Source organism: Athalia rosae, chromosome 1 (genome assembly GCF_917208135.1).
Source record: "Athalia rosae chromosome 1, iyAthRosa1.1, whole genome shotgun sequence".
In the NCBI taxonomy this organism is placed as follows: Eukaryota; Metazoa; Arthropoda; class Insecta; order Hymenoptera; family Athaliidae; genus Athalia; species Athalia rosae.
The window spans coordinates 2,201,513-2,220,921 of record NC_064026.1 but is presented as its reverse complement, the minus strand read 5'-3'; the positions used below and the strand labels follow the sequence as shown (position 1 = coordinate 2,220,921).

Sequence of the window (19,409 nt, the reverse complement as noted above, 5' to 3'; positions counted from 1 at the left end):
AAGCCGCGGCGTTGGCTGAAACATCAAACGCGGAACACTACAGAATTCCGTAAACGGAAAACATAAAACGAAGCGGGAATTTCGATGTATCCCAATTTCAAAAGTCTGAAAGCGCTGTCGCGCGCTGACCGAGTTATCCTTGAGAAAATAATTGCGATGACGGCCAATTTTTTTTACAAAAAATATACACCTAATTTTTCAAAGGTTTTTTCGGCTCTAATTGTGAATACTAAATGATAAAAAATCATTTGCAAGGCCGCTGTTATTAGTAAAACAATTTTAAATGGATAACGAACTTCCGTCATCACTGGGCAGTACAACGGATACTAGCTCAGATGAATCTTTCCACGAAGATTTAAATCAAAATTCCGAAACATGTGTCGCGAGAGTCAATGAATCAGCATCAACGGGCGAGTGTTGCAACGATTCAGAAACTCCGAAGGAACTGGATATTAACTTCCCAAATTTTCCGGGATTACAGAGCGATCTGCAAAATGAGGAAGAAAAATACGAAAAATTATCCGAGGTGATCGAAGAACCTGAAGATTTTACAGATTTGGCTACTAATGCGTCAATTGTCGAGGCAACTCCTCGCTCTATGAAAACATCCGAGAAAAGTAGATTTCTACAAGAACGGATATCCGCACTCAACGAAGTTATCATCTCATTACGAGAAGAATTGGATAAAGAGGTTTCTCTCTTGCGCAAGGAACGCGACGAATTCCAAACTCTCCAAGAAAAAAAAGATCTCTTCGCTCTGGAGGAGGCAACCGCAGCAGCGCGTGCGGCTGCTGAGGCTTACGCAGCTGAATCTCCTCTCTCCGAACGCATAGATGGCCTAACATTTAGCTGCTTCAATTTTCCTGGTGATAATTTATTATTAAAACACATATGTGGAGTCTTTTCGTTAAATTTATAGCGTTTACGTTTTATTCTGTAGGTGAAATTCTTGACGTTAATCCGGAACAAGCTCTGAGCGAATTGACGATATTAGAGTATGAAAAGAGGCTCGCCAAGTACCAGGATGCTCTAGCTTTAGCGCAAGCCGAGAAAAGGTTCAACATGCGTCGACAACTTGCGGTGAATACGTATCACCAGAAGCTGATGGAGGTCGAACGATTGTGTGACGAAGAATTGGAGAAGATTAAGCAAAATGCAAACTTTCTACAGCCTCTGAAGCAAATAGCGTCGCAGTGGTACAATGATGACCGATGCGGAGGTGACGCTGATAAATCAGATGTTAGTCCAAGAAACGTCCCCTATAAATCATCGATCTTATCTGAAAAAGCATCGTACACGACATCAATGTTCAGAGGTCCATCGTTGAGTATGTGCAAAGTTGACGCCGAGGTGAATATGACGCCCGAAATGTTTGGGGCGAAATTTAAGGTTGAGGACACCGACTGTTTAATGTATAGTAAACCCGGTACCACCAATTGGATGAACAATGATTTTGATCAGAAAATTCCGGATGCGGGATCGTCTAATCCTCTCTCAGTCAAATGGGACTCTTCGAATTTTACTTTGTCAACGACGCAAGGGAATCCTTAAGACTACTTCTAAGTTCGCTTATGTAATTTTCTGATGCCTAATGTCCTGTGTATATTAAAAACAGCAGATACGCAAAGTATGTCGCACCTACATACAATTGAATTTAAACACCACCGTTCCATTCGACGTGATTCGTATCCCTCGCTGCACTTGCGCGTGGCAACGACTTGCGTATCGTATCCATGGTATCACTTACGACCCTAGTTACTGTTTTCGTCCTGTATCCACTCTGTCGCGGTGTCATTTTCTTGCCAGTAGTAGGTTAGGTTTTTATGTTAATCGATACTTCACATGAATATCCGAGCAATTTGCCAAAGATGCATACAGTTAAATAAAAGTCGGAATTATCTGTGATGATATTGAACCGAGACGTCGTGCGTGAGGTAATAAAGCTCGCGTCGAACCCGAAAAAAATGTATCATTATATCTGGTCCCTGGTATACTGGTACTTTCGCCCTTTGATTAAATGGTTTCTACACCGGACGACTCAAATGTGTGAACTTCAACGAATTTGCTATGGAGAGCCGACAGGTGCCCGAAGAATAATTGCCGTCGAAGGTAGCCTTCGACAGTCAAGAAATATGGACATAAAATCTCTCGTCTCTCACTTGGACACTCTTAGCGACAGACGTGAAATAACAAACAAAACTGAGCGTAGCATACTTGAAGAAGCAATCAGAACTGTATTGGTGACTAAAAAAATCAATCCTATAGCCCATCCAGATTTTGCAAGATCTTTTGGCAAATGTGTTGAGTTAATTTGGGGATACCGTCAACTGTGTGTTCAAGCTGAAGAAATAAGAAAGACGCCCTATGATGCCGATAATTCTGAGCATGAGATGCTGCTTCTGAAGTTATGGAACTTGTTGATGCCTCAAGAAAGTCTTGAAGGCCGAGTCACCAAGCAATGGAAAGATATAGGGTTTCAAGGTGATGATCCAAAGACTGACTTCCGCGGGATGGGAGTTCTAGGACTAGAGAATCTTGTTTATTTCGCAGAGGAGTACCCCAGTGCAGCAAAACATGTCTTGTCGCATTCTTCGCACCCTCGTTATGGCTACGCCTTTGCTATCGTTGGAATCAATTTAACCAGTATGGCATTAAGGCTGTTGCGAGATGGCTCAGCAAAAACTCACATATTTAATGTCTCAAAAACGCTACCAACAATACGAGTTTTCCACCAATTCTATTGCTATCTTATATACGAATTTGATAGATTCTGGATAGAGTCAAAGCCTAGTAATATGATGGAATTTTCATCCATTCAAGAAAAATTTGAAAATAGCATAAGAATTGCCCTTAGCAATCCAAAAACTATCTTTAGGATAAATATATCGGTCGACAATGTTTGAAAAGGCAATCTAATGAAAATAATTTTCTAAACTAGATTGTTTTTTGGGAGAAGATTCCTGGCTAATTGAACGGACCAAGCCATTTCATATGATCTATATTGCACAGATTCTCATCTCATGATCATTAGTGAATTCGTAATGCTTTTTCACACACGCTGGGCTAGGCTCATTGATATTTCATTTACCTGCATTAAGTTTAAATTTCTTTAATACCTATGACAAAATCCTGAATCTTGATGTAAGACTTTTATGCATTAGGTCCACAAACAAATTCGGTGCCTTCATATTCAGTTCAATCTGGAGTTGTACTTGATCATATCTTACAAAAGTCAGTGTGCAAGAATTGTGAATTAATACTTGAAAAGTGAAAATAGATTTTTTTCATACAGAAATAGAAGTGTAAATAACACCGAATTTATTTATAGATCTAATATTACTGATAAACCAGCTGATCCACAAGATAATGGTGAGGTACAAAGACGGCTGGATGAATTGTTGAGATAAATATGTAAATCCATATGGATAAAATGCAATTAGGTGCTTGCCAACGCGAAAATATATTTGCCTGCATCTGCTGATCATTAGGAATAAGTTCTTCAATTATTTGTGTTCATTAACGGATTAGTCGATCCACAAAGTATTTCTAATTAACACACAACAAAGAGTTAAATGAGTTATGGCTCACGAATGGAAGGACAGAATGTCTAAAGGATATAGATATCTGGGTGTTAATAAAATAAGATAGTAATTTACGAATAAAATATTTATTGCAGCACACGTAGAAAAATTATAGTTTGGCATTAGAAAATATCCATATCGTCAGATTCATGGTCGTATAATTAACGATTATCGGGCACTAACTCTTCAATACAGTTTTTTAGTAATGATAATCTTAACTTTTTCATGTTATATTTAAAAGTATATACATACATACATACATACATACATTCTGATACAAAAAAGGATCCATCAATTACTTTTCCTTCTTCAAAGGAGCTTCAGACTTGCGTCTGAGTTTTGATGCAACTGAGACAATAACCAACACACCTATTGTTATGCTGCCAAGCTTCATTACCCATGGATTTTCGCGCAGGAAGTTGGCAATCAGAAGTGTGAAGTCGTCACTGAAATTAAATATAGACCTCGATATAATCTTTGATCGGAATGAGTACAAAAAGAATGAAGAAATTACTGTAAAAACTGTTGGTGCCTAACTATGCAATCAAGTCATTCCACAGGGAAATAATAATGAATAAGATCGGTTAATTGAAAAAACATCATTTTCCAAGAGATTGAGATTATGTGTCCGATTTCTTTGGTGCAATAATAAATGGTGCAACTTTGGAAATAAATTTAAATTTACCAAGTCTGTCGTTTTTCTACCATGACGCAAAATGATGAGTGTTGAGTAACAGATACTTACAAGGGACTCTGTGGCACAGGAACCTTTTCTCCGTGAGCATTTTTCCACCAGTCTTTAGCGAATGAAACAAACGACTTGACGTCATACTTGGGGATCTGGTAGCGGTACATTTTACCTTGCCTGAAACTGAGAATTTGGGTGGAAAGTCATTATCATTTCAGGGTATAAAATACAAAAGACTAAAATTGAAAATCTTCTGAATGGGGACTCACAGGATAAATGAGGGAACATCGAACACATTAAATCTTCTACCAGTTGAGGCGCCAGTTGTTTGTTTGTTTACACGAGCTACATTCATCTTCTGCTTCAGCTCCGCTCCTACCGCTTCCCACAAGGCACCCATCCTCTGACAGTCTACACAATCTGTACTATAACTGTGCCATGGACAAAAAAACATTATAGAAAGACTGAAGACGCTTGATAGGGTTTCTCAATTTTGAACTCAATGAATCATAACTGAATTAATCCATAATGTGGAATAGCCACTTACAACATAATGAGCCAATCTCCCGTGGTAGCACCGCTGCTGGCTTGTGTCAAATGTTCAAATGTATCATCTGTGAGTTCTTTGACGACTGGCTCTTTATTATCCGTAAATGTTTGCAACAGTTTTTCATCATCGAATTTAGCCAACCCTGTTAAATGGAAGCAAGATCAAATGTATGATATCCTGGATTGACAAATGATTCTTGTTAGCTAGTATAGTCAATTATTTACCATCATAAAGCAATGGTATGCCTTGTCTGAAGAATATTAGTGCAGGTTCCTTGTTCGGGCTGTAGAGACGCACCATTTGACTGTTCAATGCTTTGACGACCCAGGCACCTAGAGAATCAACCAAATCTTCTCGCAAATGTACGAGTTCATTCTCAATAGCGTCACATTGCTCACAGTCCTTTTTTGCTGTAAACGAAAATTTAGTGAATAAACTTTCAGTAACAAGTCATGCTCGAGGTTAGGTCCGCTTATGATTCTAACAAGAATTGATGGCATTGCCAGGTGAAACGTCGATGGAGTCAAATGGCAAATAATTGGGGTATTGATGTGAATAGATCTCAAATGTATTATTCCATATTATGATGAAATACTGTTTTTCTGAAAAACCATACTTTCTGCAACCGGAAATCGAACTCACAGCAATATTTTCAATTTTGTTACGTATATTTTTAAGAACTAGCCCCCTGATTGTTACAATTCGACCTTATAAATTTACAGGAAAATTTGACAACGTGTGATAACTTACTAAAATATACGATGACATATTTTTCGGTTCTAATCAGATTCATAAGATCATCGTCGCTAACGGTTTCGAGTGGAGACGCTGGACATCCTGAGAAAAGTAAGAGAATTGGTAGGAACCACATTAATCGCAACATCGCGTATAAGGTAGAATATTTGGTCTGAATTCGGATAGCTGCAAGCTGTTATCTTCGCCGGGACGCAACTGCAACACGTCACTGCAGCTGACATTCGGTGATCGCGCATTCGCGCCGCGTGGATTAATTCGATTCTAAAAGCGACGAATTTGGGGGGAAACGTCATCACGCGGCAAAATATGGTAACTTGAAATGAAGCTGAGTTGAGTGTCATATCAGAGATTAATGGGGTGCTAAAGTGGTGCCAATACGTAAAAGGGCTTATAGAAGGAATTGTAGGAAATGAGAAAAGCTGAAAAACGACTCGGTCTCGATTGTTTTCTGGATCAACGATTGGCAATTCGAGATCACATTCTCGATTTCTAAAATGGTGGTTACAAAATGGTGAATCCGATTCGAAACTCCACAAGAGGGAAGATGAACCATCGTTTTGGACATGATTTTAATCCTTAACTGCAAGGAGGATGGTTTACCTTTTCCTGATGATGGTATGTATAGACTGAATGTCGATGATTTCGCAAAGAATAATAAAAATGTAATAAGGTTCGCAGGTTGTCCGAATTGGGAAAATATATTCCTGCATTGAAACACCTTCCTATAGCTAGTAACATTATTATTTATTCATTCCTCGTACGTATAATATAATCATTGTCGAATTTTAACATTAACGTAGCATTATTTAACTAATTAACTAAACAGTGCCCGAATTGCACCTGCTCCGAACTAGCACACCTATATACATGTTTATACAGGCGTGTATATATACATATATATGTAATTATATACCTATATGCGTATCATGAAGTGTAACAAAGATTATGCTACATCTATACACAACTACTCAACGTCCATAGGTCGATACGGCATACGGTATCGATGGTTATAACACGACTTAACGTATACTTTATAGGTAATAATGTATGTATATGTATACATAAGTGCTTATATTTGTATGCATGTACGTAACATTCTTATATAGTAAGCCCATATCGTTACAATATTTTATGTATCCAAAATCATTGCTGACTTTTTTCATTTTGGTTTGCTTTCGGTATTTATCTATATTATATTATTTTATTCTTAGTTTTTTTTTTTTTCTTTCTATTTTACTTTTAACTAATTTGTTTCATTTTTCTATTATTTTTTAATAATTTTTTTCTTCGTTTCCACTAACAAGCATGAGAAATTTGTCCGTGATTTCATTTTTATTTTGCAGATCCGAATCATAGTTATAATCTACGTAATATTAAAACATACCTATACATCGATTTTCGGTACAATTATTCAAACAGTTGATTGTGTCTCTGAGAATTTTGATGCGATCAATGCTCAGATGGCAGGGTTAAGTAACCGAACTTATTGTTAGTTGTCATCTTAACAAATAATTCACTTGCTGCTGCTTATTGTGCCGGTATTATTCTTATTTATTTAATAATTACTTTTTCATTTTTCCTCGCATCTCTTTCGTCGTGTGCATTTACTATATTTATACTAGATAACACTGCAGTCCTCGGTGAAAATGAAAGAAATTCAGAGAAAAATACGCAAACAGTTTTCGAACCTGTTGTTTCACATACACATTTATACATATTCCATTCGCATTGGAACATCATCTTCTATTCAAGTACAGGTTATTCATTTTACATGCTATGTGTCACAGGGTGGGCATTTATCTAAAAAACTCTAATGTCCGAAACTTTTGATGGTCACTTTCGGCGTAGTTACAAACATTTCGAAAATGAAAAAAAGCTGATTCCGGCATTTAAAATTGAAGCCATTCTCATTCAGCCAACATTTGCATCGAATCCTTGCCTATGTTATTTCAGTCGCACAGCCCCTGTTTCCACACCTGTTGACCCGAGGTCCAAGATGAAAAATATGCTAATCTACTTGAAAGAGATCAAGTTCATTACCCTGGTCATATAAATGCCCAACCGTGTACACAAACGCGACGTTCTCCGATTCATCAAATTGGATGTATGTATAGGTACGTGATCTATCATAATTTTCACGATGGCGTTGAAAATAATGGAAATAATGATTATAATGATGTCGATGATGATGGTGATAATAATAATAAAAACAATAAATAGTAACAATAGGAACAACAATGGTAAAAATAGTAATTATAACAGCAATGGAAAATAATAACGACTACTACAACCACAGCAACAATACTTGCAGTGTATCACTATTTGAAGATTCAGCATCAGAAATTCATTAGGCCTTGCGTTTTATCATTCATTTGATAATTGTCATAATCATATAGAAATTCTTGGACATTCATTATTTGTGGCAGCTTGTCAGATGCTCAATGTATCTCTTTGTCGAAGCTGCTCGTATATAGGTGTGTTTGATTCGTTATTTATCCGCGATCAGCTCCTAATTAATTTTCATCGCGCGATTCAACTGCAGCAGTTCATTGTTCCAATGATATTCATATAACTCGCAGTTCCGCCGGTATATATCTATATGAGTTGTCCCTCCCCCCCTTGTCCGTTCCCTAAACACCCACCCCCGCGCCAAATATCGGATCACACGATAATTTCGAGGATATAATCAGAGCAACAGCTGACTGCGATACATTTTATATAACTCTATAGAAAATTCACCTCTAACGATAAATATGGGTACATGCCTTGGTAATGGTAAAATATTATACGAATTATAGGTATACATATACATGTATAATATTATGTGAACTTTGCCCGACGTTAATACATAGGTTTTTATGTATATATCATTATCTATGTACCTGCAGTTAGGTTTTTAGTATATTTATATACTTGGTCGCTATAGTACGTTATGTAATTATTTGATTTTTATTGTTTTTTTTTTTTTTTTATTTATCATGGCCGCGATCGTGGATCATTTTACGAGAGATGTATCTTCAAATAATTCTAATATATTGAGCTCCGAGTTAAGAGTACATACGGCCGATTATTGGTTTTTTTTTTTTTCTTCTTTCTTTTTCTTACGTCATAATGAAATCTCAAGTGTCCAGGATATGATGCGGTAATACACGTATAATATACATATACCGGTAATGGAGACAATTAATATGTATAGAACGCGTGTTAATTGCGTGCGAGATGAGAAAATAAATTTCCGAAAAAGGCGTATTTGACATTATTCCGATGAAAAATATTATAACTTAGTTTTTCGTGCGATACGCAAATTGATATAAAAACAATACCAGCCCGATATAGTAATTGGTAAAGTATAATTATATAGGGACATTTTGACAGACCGAAAAGGAAAGAAATTAACAAATGAGTAAAATCAATGTGTAGCGCATCAAGCTTAAAAAAATCGCGATTGCTGTTCTCCATCGTACGTAGAATACGTATATATATTTACGCGTTGATCTGTTGCACAGCTAAATGACATATTTTCATCGCGGTAACAGGGAATAAATATTAACTAATAAATGCCTATGCAAAATTCAATATTGTCAATTGCTGATTTCCATTCCCCTCGTATACCCCATGGCGGTAAGCGGGACGAGCGGTGCCGCGCGTCATTGATGATAATAACAATGACGATATAACGGAGATAATAAGAGTGACAATAAGATCAAGGATAAAAATAAGCATAATGATTCGTGATGCGGGGGTTGAAGCTTCCAATTTTGGAATTTACGAAATCCCGATGCGCGTATATATGAGGGCTCCAGGCTCTGGGGCAGTCGCAGGTCCAGGAAACCCGATAATAGTTATACTTAAATAATTATTTCACAACAGATACGTCAAAGACGAGAGTATGACAGTTTTCTCTATAACTACGCGACGCCCTATAAATTCGGCTCATTACGACACGTATTCGATGCAGCAATTATGACACTAATATAATAATGACGATGACGATGACGTCGATGATGATAATAATAGCGAAACGATAACAATATCAACAATATTATCTATCATATAGACTCTGATTTTCGTTGAAAATATTAGAAATTTTATATTCTACGCACGTACGCGTACGTATGCGTGTACGTACGCGTATGACACGTACGACACGTACGACACGGAAAGCCGCGATGCGCTATGACTCGTGTTCACATATATAGGCTAGCGTAATTATAGTATGTCAATGTAGAATACCGTACAGAGATAACGATAGTATACATAGATAAAATACCTGGAATATTGATCTCGCATCCCAGCTGGATCGCGATATAAATTTCTAATAATTGCATAGAATATAGGTGTATACGGTATACAAGTATTGATTATTATGTATATTTATATATAAATATACCTATATATATATATATCATGTTCGTATATAGGGTAGGTATAGTTAACGAGGATGCGACTATATCGATTATCGAGAGACACAATGTATAGTAATATAATGTAACATTAGTCCGAACATTAACATTGAAGAATAAGTTACGCCGTATAGCGATGCCTAAAAGGGCCTCACTAGGCCGTACAGTTCATCGATACATAATTATAGTAAGTAGCGTACAGCTGATTAGTCATTAGAATTTGCGTATTACACATCTGGTACAGGCTAATAATAACAGGCAGAACTGCAGCGACGATTTGTTCTTTTTGTTTTTGTTTTTTTTTCATTTTTTGATTATCGGTATTTTTGTTTTAATTCATTTCGTTCGTTCGTTTGTTCGCAGGTCACGGAACAGACAATCGACATAGGTATGTATAGTATAAAAATTATACATAAATCGTCAATAAATATACGATCGTTGCAACGAAGCACCGAATCACATTAGCTATGTATAAGTTCTCGAAGCAATCGATTATACAGATTACAAAATTATGGAATGTTCGAAGATCGATTGAATGAAAATTGTTCCAATCACCAAAAGGACAGCGAAAAATTAAGGAACAACAACATGTGTATAAATGAAGAATTGAAAAAAATCATTAGATTCTTCTCACTATTCCGCGAACCGTAGCCGATTTGTCGCGATATTATTTTTTATATAGTAGATATTGCGTTCTACGACAATTATGAGATAAGATATATGACTATACATATATATAATATATACCATGTATACGAGGGAGGGAATTGCGCGATCCGAAGGGGAGGTCATAGGGCTCAAAATTGACAGGCACCCACGGAGCGCACCTTCGCAATAATAATGATAACAGCTACGATAAACGATTCAATAATAATAACAATCATTATTTCAATAATGGTAAAAATAATGTAACAACGATATAGGCAGCGATATACGATAATATATTACCCTTATACGCGCGACCGTATAGGTATCTATATACATATTATGTATTAAATATATATATGTATAATAGTACGTATTACAATTAGCCCTGGGAGCATTAAAATATTCAATGCGTCGGAGTCCGCAAGTATCTTCGTACGGTCGCCTATAGTTTTATTAATCTTCTCTTCTCTTTCTACTTGATTTCCCCCCCGAATTCATTTAGTTTCTTCTTTTTCTTTTTTTTTTTTTTTTGGTTTTCTCCTCACGTGAGATGGAACTCACTCTATATATGTCCACTATAATCTGCATATATATGTATACTACCCCCGTTAGCGAAAGTATAATTAAAAATATTCATAACTTTAATTCACCAAATGTATAGAATAGTTATGACGAGATATGATAATTAGCGTACACGTTAAGATATAGTTGACAATAATAGTCGTTTGATTATACGTCAAATTATTCTCTGAAACTATTAGCGTATATGTTGATTAGATTTCTTCTTCTTTTTTTTCTTTTTTTTTTTTTTTGGTTAATTTCCCTCTCATCTTCATACCCTGCAGCGCAGTAGTAAATATAATTATATTGCGTGGGTTTTTATTTTATGTTTTTTTGTTCTTTTTCATTTTACTTTATTTTTCATTCATTTCACACCCCCGAGACCATGTATAGCTTATATGATTAAAATTTGAACGAGGTATTTATTTAGTTTTTATTTTTCTTTTATTGTTTTTTTTTCTAATTTCACTAGGTTTCTTTGGCTTTTGACAATAACGTATGTTATAATCGTGGTAAATTTTGTATCGCTTGACGTCGCAGCCATCGCCGAAAATTCATTCTAACAACAAACTATCGTCAACCTGCTAGAAGAAATACATTTATGATACAGCTGGCGATGTGATAAGTATTTTGGTTTTTTTTTTTATAATATCTTCAATTATACAGGCGTATGTTTTTATACCTATAAGTATATATAATGCGTGTTGAATAAGTGATAAATTAACGAATTTGACTCGAGTTTAACGAATGTAATATTATAACGGGTGCAATATACCTCGTGCGCATCTCGTGCGTGATGTGGACTAAGAGAAATGATAGAACAAAAAACTAAAATAAAAAAAAGAGTGACGTTTCGCAACGTGGTTCGGTGATATTTGTGCTTCTGTGCATTTCGAATGGGAATTATCGAAAGTAAATATCCTCCGATAGCGTTGAAAATCTATAATGTGGCGTTATAAAAGATCCGGCACCTATACAACACCTCATATCGTGGGCACTTGAGCTTATGTATGTCGGGTGTGAAGATATATTACGGATTATCAACGAACCTCAAAGTTAGATCCGTAAGATTATATAGGTACGCTATTCGAATGCCAGATTACAGATAACCTAGTGTCGAATAGGTTTTCACATAGGTCGCATCCACTCTACAATTTTCTCTGGAACATAGAAATTAGCAAAAGTCACGTAGTGTGTTTCAATTCATCATCGGAGGGTGAAAGTTATTCATATATGTATACGTATCGGTCTATCGTAACGATCATCGACTACACCGTACTCCCGATATCAGATTTATATTTTTATCATACTTTGAACTTACTCATCTTCCCATGGGCACACTTCGTTATCATTATTGTCTTGCTGATCCGGGGGCGTGGCGACAGTTTCCACAGCCGTTCCCTCGTTCTGGGTGTCCGGTTCCCAGACAGGAACGACTTGAGCTTCTTCCGCGAGTTCCGGATCGTCGCCCGATTCGATTTTACCGGGCGTCGCGTCCGCCTTTGCGACCCCTGCAGTTTGCCGATCCCGAGCCTTCTCAGGCTCCGTTACCTCCTCCGCGTCTTCGTCACACTCCTCCAGTTCCTCTGCACCGATTTTCACGAGATCGGCCGACTCGTCGGCGATATCGCCTACGATCGCGCTTATGCTTATCAGAGGCGCCATTACCGAGGGCCTCCTCTGCGAGGTTTGCGGATCGCTCGAAAGTTTCTCCGTGTTCAATTTTTCGTTTGTACTCTCGACGTCCTTCGACGACTCGTCAGCGGCGCTTGTCGTCACCTTATCGTTCCTCGCGTCGGCCGCGACGTGGTGCGAGAGGTCGAACGATCTCTGGGGCGAGAAGTAATCGTTCGACGATACGGAGGGGCGACTCGTGTCCGAGAATTTTACGCGTCCCCCGGTGGAACCGACCGAAAAGTTGCGGGTTATCGTCGGATTACCTCCACGGTCGACCGATCCTCCGGCACCGGCCTGCTGCAATCCGCAGGACTTGCGCAATCTCTCCGTAGCCTCGACGATCGCCACGCTTATGTCCGACGACGAACTGCCGGAGTCCAACTGCGACGAATTTTTTCGCGAGGCTCTCAGCTCGTGGGGATAGACCGTAACCACGTTAGAGTCCGAAGAGTGACCTTCGGTACCCCCGAAGCTTGCCTGCGTCTGCAGAGTCGACGACGTTCCGGCGTCTCCGAGGGATTCCGAACTCGGACCCGGCGCCGCGTCCCACGGGCAAACGTCGTCTATGGGGCGAACAACCGTCGTCCCGGACACCCCAGCATCCCTGACAACACGAACTTTATTGTACGTTTACCGTTTTAGGATAATCGATTGGCGAATATATTTTCTGTAAAATACCGTAACATGTCACTCCGTTCATTATGCGGCCAGAGTCATGCACCGTCAATTCATCTTTTTTATTTCTCTCTTGTTCTCGACTAATTGTATTTATATATATCATATATGTATATTATCGGCGGGAAGTTATTAGCTTTGATTTTTCGGCACTTGCGGTACGACCACCGTATACCTCACCTACGACGTGGCTATGGTTTGGAATTATTTCTGTCTCGTTTATCTATTATTTGATATTGTTCCGCTCAAAGCGGCGATACAATGGGCCTGTCGATACGGTTACGGGATTATAATATTCATGGTGCTCGTTACAATGTAGCAACAAAATTTACGACAGATAAATTGACGTGAGAGGTGCAAGGAGAATATAGTATATCGCATTGTAACATAATTCCTATGAGATGATGTATCTATATAGATATATATATAAGAAAACAGCGAGTGAGTATTAGCACAGATACAGTAAAAAGGTGGATCGAATAATAGAAAGTATATTAAAATCGCTGTATACCGTAATACACACGAGCAATCCCAAGTTTATGGTTGAAACGTGGATGACGGATGTGAAAACGAATGAATGTGGATACGTTATAATAATCTGATAGTCGAACACGATATACAACAGCATGACAAAGATATAATATAGAAGTTTATCGTAAGTATAATATAATGACTAATTAAATTGAGGAGAAATGCAGCCGCGGACTGTAGCGATGACGACATTACAAATCTGCGCTGCGCATGTGGCTGTATCATTCGTAAAAATAATTTCGAAATATTCGTAAATTGAGCGACCCCCGAACACCGCAGTCCGCGTCTACAGCGTAAAATACGTACGACAAAAAGTTACGACAAAGCATGACGATATTGCCAGGGACTTACTGAAAATCATGTGCAGGGCTAGGCCTGGCTGGGATCTTTACGAGACAAGGCAGATCTCCTCTGAAAATACCCAACCGTCAATCGAGCCGCCGTATGCACTCGTATTAAATCGTGAAAATGAAAATAATATTCTATATACTCCAGTAGCGGACTTTGTCGAAAAGTCTGCGGGGCAAAACGGGGCGACGTCCCGATCGCGGGATATCGTCGACGGACGTGTTACACGTTGCGGAAGTTGGCTAGCTAGCGATCGGAAGTGAAGAACAATATATATATATATCTAGAAATCGGCGCTATATCTACCTGTAAGGTATATCGGTGAGATTCGACTGGCTGTGCGAGTGCGGAACTCTGTTGGCGGATGAAATGTCTCTGACGCCGCAGACAGCGAGTTCGTGGGCGGATCCGGATAGACTTCTGTCGCTTCCCCGTCGCCGACCTCCACCGACGCCTCCTATGCTCGTTTGCTGTTGCTGGTGCTGCTGTTGGAGGCTGCCCGGAGCGGGGGCCGTCGTCGAGGAGGTCTTCTTTTTCGCCTGGCCACCGAACCCGAAAAATCTGCGGGGATTTAAGGGCGAGGTAGACGGGTACGACGAGTCGCCATTGACGATCTTACCTCTTTTTTTGCAAGGGTTGCACCCCCGCCGCCAGAAGATTTCGGTAGTGCTCCGAACGAATGAACCTCGGATAGCAGTCCTTCTTCAGCAGCAGGGTGTAGACGTGCTCGGCGGCCGCGTCGAAGGTGAATCTCGTCGGGTTCTTCATTTCTTGCTGAACTTTTTCCATAGTTTTACCGTCAATGTTTATCTCGCAGGGCGCACCGGGCGCGAGAAATTCCCTGCAATTCGTCGAGGATCGTACAGATTTCACCTCGATGAGTTTGACGAATAAAAACTAGGGATGAATAGTCGCTCGGTAACTCACTCGAAAATTTCGTTCACTTTCGCGTTTATTTGCCCTTGAAAACTTCGTCTAAGGTCCTTAACCGCCATCCAGAATCGAATGTTTTCGTGGCTGTATTCCTTTCTCAGGTAATTCGTGAATTCCAGTAAACCTGTTGCGATAAAAAACAAAGGTTCAAGTTGCCGCTGCGATTGCGAACGATTCGCGCTCGTCTGACGAACCGATCGAGCTTACCGGTCGGATCGGACATGACCTCCTCCATCGACAGAGCCCATCTCTTGACGCGTTTTTCCGTCGGCACTTCGACTCTGCGAATGAAAAAAAAGACGTTATCGTCGCGATTGAGTCAATCGAGATAATTAGCCGTCGATCGACCGTTCCGTTACTAACAGGGGGCTGTTCAGTTGCCAGAATAGTTGATCGTCCGTGATCCAGGGATTGGAGGGCTGCGGCTGAACGATCATCGGATCGTACTCCGTGTAGGTTTCGAAGTGCGTTTTCAGGTTCTCGATCGCCGTCGACATCTTTATTCTCGTGCGCGTCAAACTGTTGCGTAGCAGTTCTACCTGTTGGAAAAAAATTGCGAGTGGATCAGTTTTTCGGGGGGCGGGGCGGGGGTGTTTCGTCGATCCTAAGAAGTGACCCGATTCGCGTCACGCGCGCGTCGTGTACCTCGCGTTGCAAATCGGCGAGGGTGCGTTTTCTCGGGGGTGGACGTGGGGCGCCGGGACGGCCGCGCGTCGGCACAGGCACCACTTCTAGACTGCTCAGACATCCGGGTGGGGGGCGGTAGACCCTCCAGAAAGCTCTTTCCTGGGAATCGCTCACTATCTTGTCCCCCTTTTTCCGTTCCTTGGAAAGACGTACCTGCGGGGCGGGGGGGAGGGGGGGAAATAAGAATTCGTTTTTTCACGCGGTCGTCGATCGCGGATCAGACTGAAGGGTCTCACCTGTTCTTCAGCCTGTTGCTGTATTATGTCCCATTTGTTTTGTAGATTCCTTCGCAGGCTGTTCAGTGCCTCCTAAGTTTTTCCAAATTCGACGGTGAGTCGGAAATGCGAAGAAATGAACGATGAAATTCACCAGGCGTGTTGCCGGATACACAGATTCGAATGATATAATATACGTACAATTTCGTAATCCTCGAGGGCGTGGCGTTGCTTATTTCTGCGTGTGCGTTTATCCAGATAAATCGCATACTCTACGTTATCGGGTGTTCTGTGCTGCCAGGGCCAGTAGTACGGCGTCTGCGAGTCAGAGAGAGAAAATTTTTTTTGGTCAAAAACCTGCGGAGTGCGGGGAATCGTCGGTAACACCCACCTGAAATCTATAGAGAGAGCTATCGTCCTTCACAGTAAGAGTCTTGGAGTCGTTCACCGGGAAGAAGTAACCGTACTGGCAAAGTTGATTAGCAATATGGACCGCCTCTACTGTCAACATAACAATATACTTTCATATCTTGGATAATTATATTTTCCATCACCACCGATTGACAGCTCAGTTAATATGCGCAGGCATACGTATGCCACTACAACGATCTCCGTTATCGCGATCGTTCGAACGTTAAAGTATACAATTATATTATCTCGCTCGTGGCTAAAGAGTTGACGCTGAAATTATAAAGCGTTATCGTGTTAATATCGCTCGGATTTAACGAAAGTGAAGCGAACGACGAGAGAGCGATGTACGCGGAGATGAAGAAGAGAGAAAAAACAAAACGAGCAAAACGATTTCGTCGAAACGAGATCAGTTCCGTCGGGGCACTCGTATCTGCGGGGGGGCGAGGGGGAAGGGTGGGGGGGGGCGAAGCTGAAGAAGAGACACAAGGCGATCAGGCGATGCGACGAAGAGGTCAGCCAGCGATTAGAAAAAACGTGCCCACAATATTTCGATCGGCAGTTCTTAGGCGACACAAGAAGCGTAGGTGTTCAGCCATCTACTTCCTAGCGTTTCGACATGGTTTCGTACCTGATTCCTCGATGGCGAGACGGTCCATTAGCCACTCGACGAGGTCGTAACCTGCAACACGCAGGCATCCTGTAGTGTCCTGGCTCTGATGGCCGGTTACGCTTACGCCTCGTCGAAGGTAACGACGACACTCACCCATGAACGCCGACGGGATCGAGGTGAGGAATTGCTTCTGGCTGCGCACGGGCACCCCTCTCTCAGGGTCTTGCATCTCCCGCACCAGCCCCTCCATCTGAAAGCATCGTCGTAAGGCACGCGGTCATGAAACGTCTACGCGCGGTCCCCGTCTCACTAGCGGACGCGCGTCATACCTTGTCAAAGGCACAGGGCCTGTGAACGTGCGGGTCCTTCTCCTTCTGTTGGTGAGCAGCGGCGACCTCCATCGCGTTCGAGGGGACCCTCTGCGTCGCGAGCAGGGCCAGTGAAGATAACGACTGCGGAGGAGGCTGGGGAGCTGGGCCGGAGACGGGTCTACCCGAACTCCATGGGGCTCTGGCCCCATCCCATCACTCCAGTCACCCCCGCACGCTCACTGGAAATGTAAGATCGAACGATAACCTGTTGTATATCGACAGCGCGGTATCTACGAGGGATGACTTTGTTCCTCGTTTTTCCAACGACTTTGTACCGGGGATACCAAGTGTCGGGGAAGCATGTCCCGGACTTTATTTATCGCCGAACGAGGAGCTGTGAAAACAGCGTGAGTGTATGTGTGTTCATGTCGCGTCGCGGTCCGCGTGATCGCTGAGAGGCGGCGATTATTAAACCGACCTCGAGTGGATGAGTTCAGGTGAATCTGGTGGGGGTGGAAGGCAGCCGTTCGATCAAAACACAGCGCTGTTTCCGTACGCGGGGCAGGAACGCGTATGATTCGGATTTCCTTGGGGGGGGGCAAAGGTCACCGGAAAAACGAACCGCGACCGGGCGATTACTTTCCCCGATATCGCGGTTGAAAAATTCTAGACCGAGGGAAAATTCGGTTTTTCTTCTCCTCTCGCGCAGCAGCCATATCTTTCTTCCTCCGCGCGAGTTCCCTCTACGTCCGTGCCCCCGTCGAAATCGAGATTTGGGGCTTCGTTTATTTTCCAATCACCCCGAAAATGTTCAGGCAACGTTTCTTCTCTCCTTAATTCGACGCGATCGAGTCGACTGCACCCCGAACGCGAGCGAGGAAGGAAAGAATGTAAGGGGTCTCGGAAGGATACTCACTTGAAAAGTGAAGGCGGTGAAGCTTCATCGGCACAATTCGGACGATCAGGACATGGGGCCTGCCGGCCCACGCGATCTAATCTGCAGAGCCACCGTCTGTCTACTCGATGATAAAGGACTACGCCGTAGAGATCATATTTTTCTCAAATCAACCAAGTAAAATTGACAGACGCACGCATAAGCGCGCACCACGGTTATACGAACCCTGCGCGCGCTATGACACCACCAGCAGCAAACCGTGCACAACGTCAAACTCCGTTAAACTCCACCCTGCGCGTTCTAACGGCGATCCGTTAGCCGTGCGACACTTTTTAATTCCGCGATAGTTTCGGGGAGGAGGTTTCTCGCCCTCGCGACGCGACGCGTTCCTTGAAGGGTGGCCGGTCCGCCTCTCGGAGAAAAGCTCCGTAGGTAGGTAGGTAGGTAGGTAGGTAGGTATAGGTCGGGCTAGAATTTCGCGATGCGGGCAGTCGGACCCAGAGACATGTCGTCGGCGAGCATCCGACGACGTTGATCGCCTCCACACGTCACTGGTCGATGTTGTTCGGGGCTAATCGGGGCTTTTCGGTGGCGAAAGCTCTCTTCTCAGCTTCGGGAGGTTCCCCGACCTCCAGAGCTTGCGCGCTACCGATCTACTCCTTCGCCTCCTCGTTCTCCATCCCCCGCCGCTCCCCCTCCCCCCGCCGCCCCCCCTCCCGCCCATCGCCATACGCTACGTCTACTTCCTTTCCCTCATCTCCCTCCCCTCGTCCACGGGGCTGCTTTCGCCGCACCGCGCAGCCAGGGGCTGCCCGCGCCTCCGGATTTCCGGACACCGAGACTTATTGATCAGCTGCGGCTCACGTAAACGACCGCGTACGCCTCGGAGCCTCCCTCGCCTCGCAGAATCCCACCAGCTTTCGACGCGC

At 41.9% G+C, this 19,409-nt stretch overlaps 4 protein-coding genes across 11 annotated transcripts; 2 read left to right on the top strand and 2 right to left on the bottom strand.

Moving 5' to 3' along the window:
• Positions 1–137: 137 nt before the first annotated feature.
• Positions 138–1,579, top strand: LOC105693323. Its single transcript, XM_048649043.1, has 2 exons — positions 138–866; positions 941–1,579. Exons 1-2 carry the CDS (start codon positions 284–286, stop codon positions 1,549–1,551), a joined length of 1,194 nt encoding a protein of 397 aa, XP_048505000.1. The 5' UTR covers positions 138–283; the 3' UTR covers positions 1,552–1,579.
• Positions 1,580–1,757: 178 nt separating this feature from the next.
• Positions 1,758–3,487, top strand: LOC105693525 (ELMO domain-containing protein 2). The gene has a single exon (XM_012413525.3). The coding sequence runs from the start codon at positions 1,905–1,907 to the stop codon at positions 2,901–2,903; it is 999 nt and encodes a 332-aa protein (XP_012268948.2). The 5' UTR covers positions 1,758–1,904; the 3' UTR covers positions 2,904–3,487.
• A 164-nt stretch (positions 3,488–3,651) lies between these two features.
• LOC105693526 lies at positions 3,652–5,796 on the bottom strand. The gene is made up of 6 exons (XM_012413526.3): positions 5,570–5,796; positions 5,044–5,229; positions 4,817–4,961; positions 4,539–4,700; positions 4,327–4,452; positions 3,652–4,027 (listed from the first exon to the last, which is right to left on the bottom strand). Exons 1-6 carry the CDS (start codon positions 5,700–5,702, stop codon positions 3,877–3,879), a joined length of 903 nt encoding a protein of 300 aa, XP_012268949.1. The 5' UTR covers positions 5,703–5,796; the 3' UTR covers positions 3,652–3,876.
• A 504-nt stretch (positions 5,797–6,300) lies between these two features.
• On the bottom strand, positions 6,301–19,158 carry LOC105693514 (regulator of G-protein signaling 9). Of its 8 annotated transcripts, none has more exons than XR_003150216.2 (16): positions 18,502–19,158; positions 17,604–17,824; positions 17,293–17,524; positions 16,645–16,754; positions 16,455–16,571; positions 16,275–16,346; positions 15,997–16,191; positions 15,715–15,890; positions 15,559–15,632; positions 15,346–15,475; positions 15,038–15,259; positions 14,725–14,979; positions 14,422–14,481; positions 12,509–13,468; positions 12,237–12,347; positions 6,301–11,771 (listed from the first exon to the last, which is right to left on the bottom strand). XR_003150216.2 is itself a non-coding variant. In XM_048649015.1 (16 exons), the coding sequence occupies exons 3-16, from the start codon at positions 17,673–17,675 to the stop codon at positions 12,287–12,289; spliced, it is 2,736 nt and encodes a 911-aa protein (XP_048504972.1). In that variant the 5' UTR covers positions 17,676–17,824; positions 18,502–18,619; positions 18,706–19,158; the 3' UTR covers positions 6,301–12,286. The 8 variants fall into 8 exon arrangements, 7 of the variants coding, with proteins under 7 accessions (XP_048504972.1, XP_025602074.2, XP_012268925.2 ...); XM_048649015.1 differs by having other exon boundaries at positions 6,301–12,347; positions 18,502–18,619; positions 18,706–19,158; XM_025746289.2 differs by having other exon boundaries at positions 6,301–12,347; positions 18,502–18,601; positions 18,706–19,158.
• Between the last annotated feature and the right edge of the window lie 251 nt (positions 19,159–19,409).

Excerpts from the sequence above, each read along its gene's own strand:
- LOC105693525 (XM_012413525.3), top strand. The coding sequence starts at position 1,905 with ATGATATTGAACCGAGACGTCGTGCGTGAGGTAATAAAGCTCGCGTCG.
- LOC105693514 (XM_025746288.2), bottom strand. The coding sequence starts at position 17,675 with ATGGAGGTCGCCGCTGCTCACCAACAGAAGGAGAAGGACCCGCACGTT. Across the intron at positions 16,572-16,644 it reads GCTCTCTCTATAGATTTCAG|ACGCCGTACTACTGGCCCTG; the intron begins GTGGGTGTTACC and ends TCTGACTCGCAG. Across the intron at positions 15,260-15,345 it reads AAAGTGAACGAAATTTTCGA|GGAATTTCTCGCGCCCGGTG; the intron begins GTGAGTTACCGA and ends GACGAATTGCAG.
- LOC105693526 (XM_012413526.3), bottom strand. The coding sequence starts at position 5,702 with ATGTTGCGATTAATGTGGTTCCTACCAATTCTCTTACTTTTCTCAGGA. Across the intron at positions 4,701-4,816 it reads GGAGATTGGCTCATTATGTT|TTATAGTACAGATTGTGTAG; the intron begins GTAAGTGGCTAT and ends TCCATGGCACAG. Across the intron at positions 4,028-4,326 it reads CCTGTGCCACAGAGTCCCTT|TGACGACTTCACACTTCTGA; the intron begins GTAAGTATCTGT and ends ATTTAATTTCAG.
- LOC105693323 (XM_048649043.1), top strand. The coding sequence starts at position 284 with ATGGATAACGAACTTCCGTCATCACTGGGCAGTACAACGGATACTAGC. Across the intron at positions 867-940 it reads TAGCTGCTTCAATTTTCCTG|GTGAAATTCTTGACGTTAAT; the intron begins GTGATAATTTAT and ends TTTATTCTGTAG.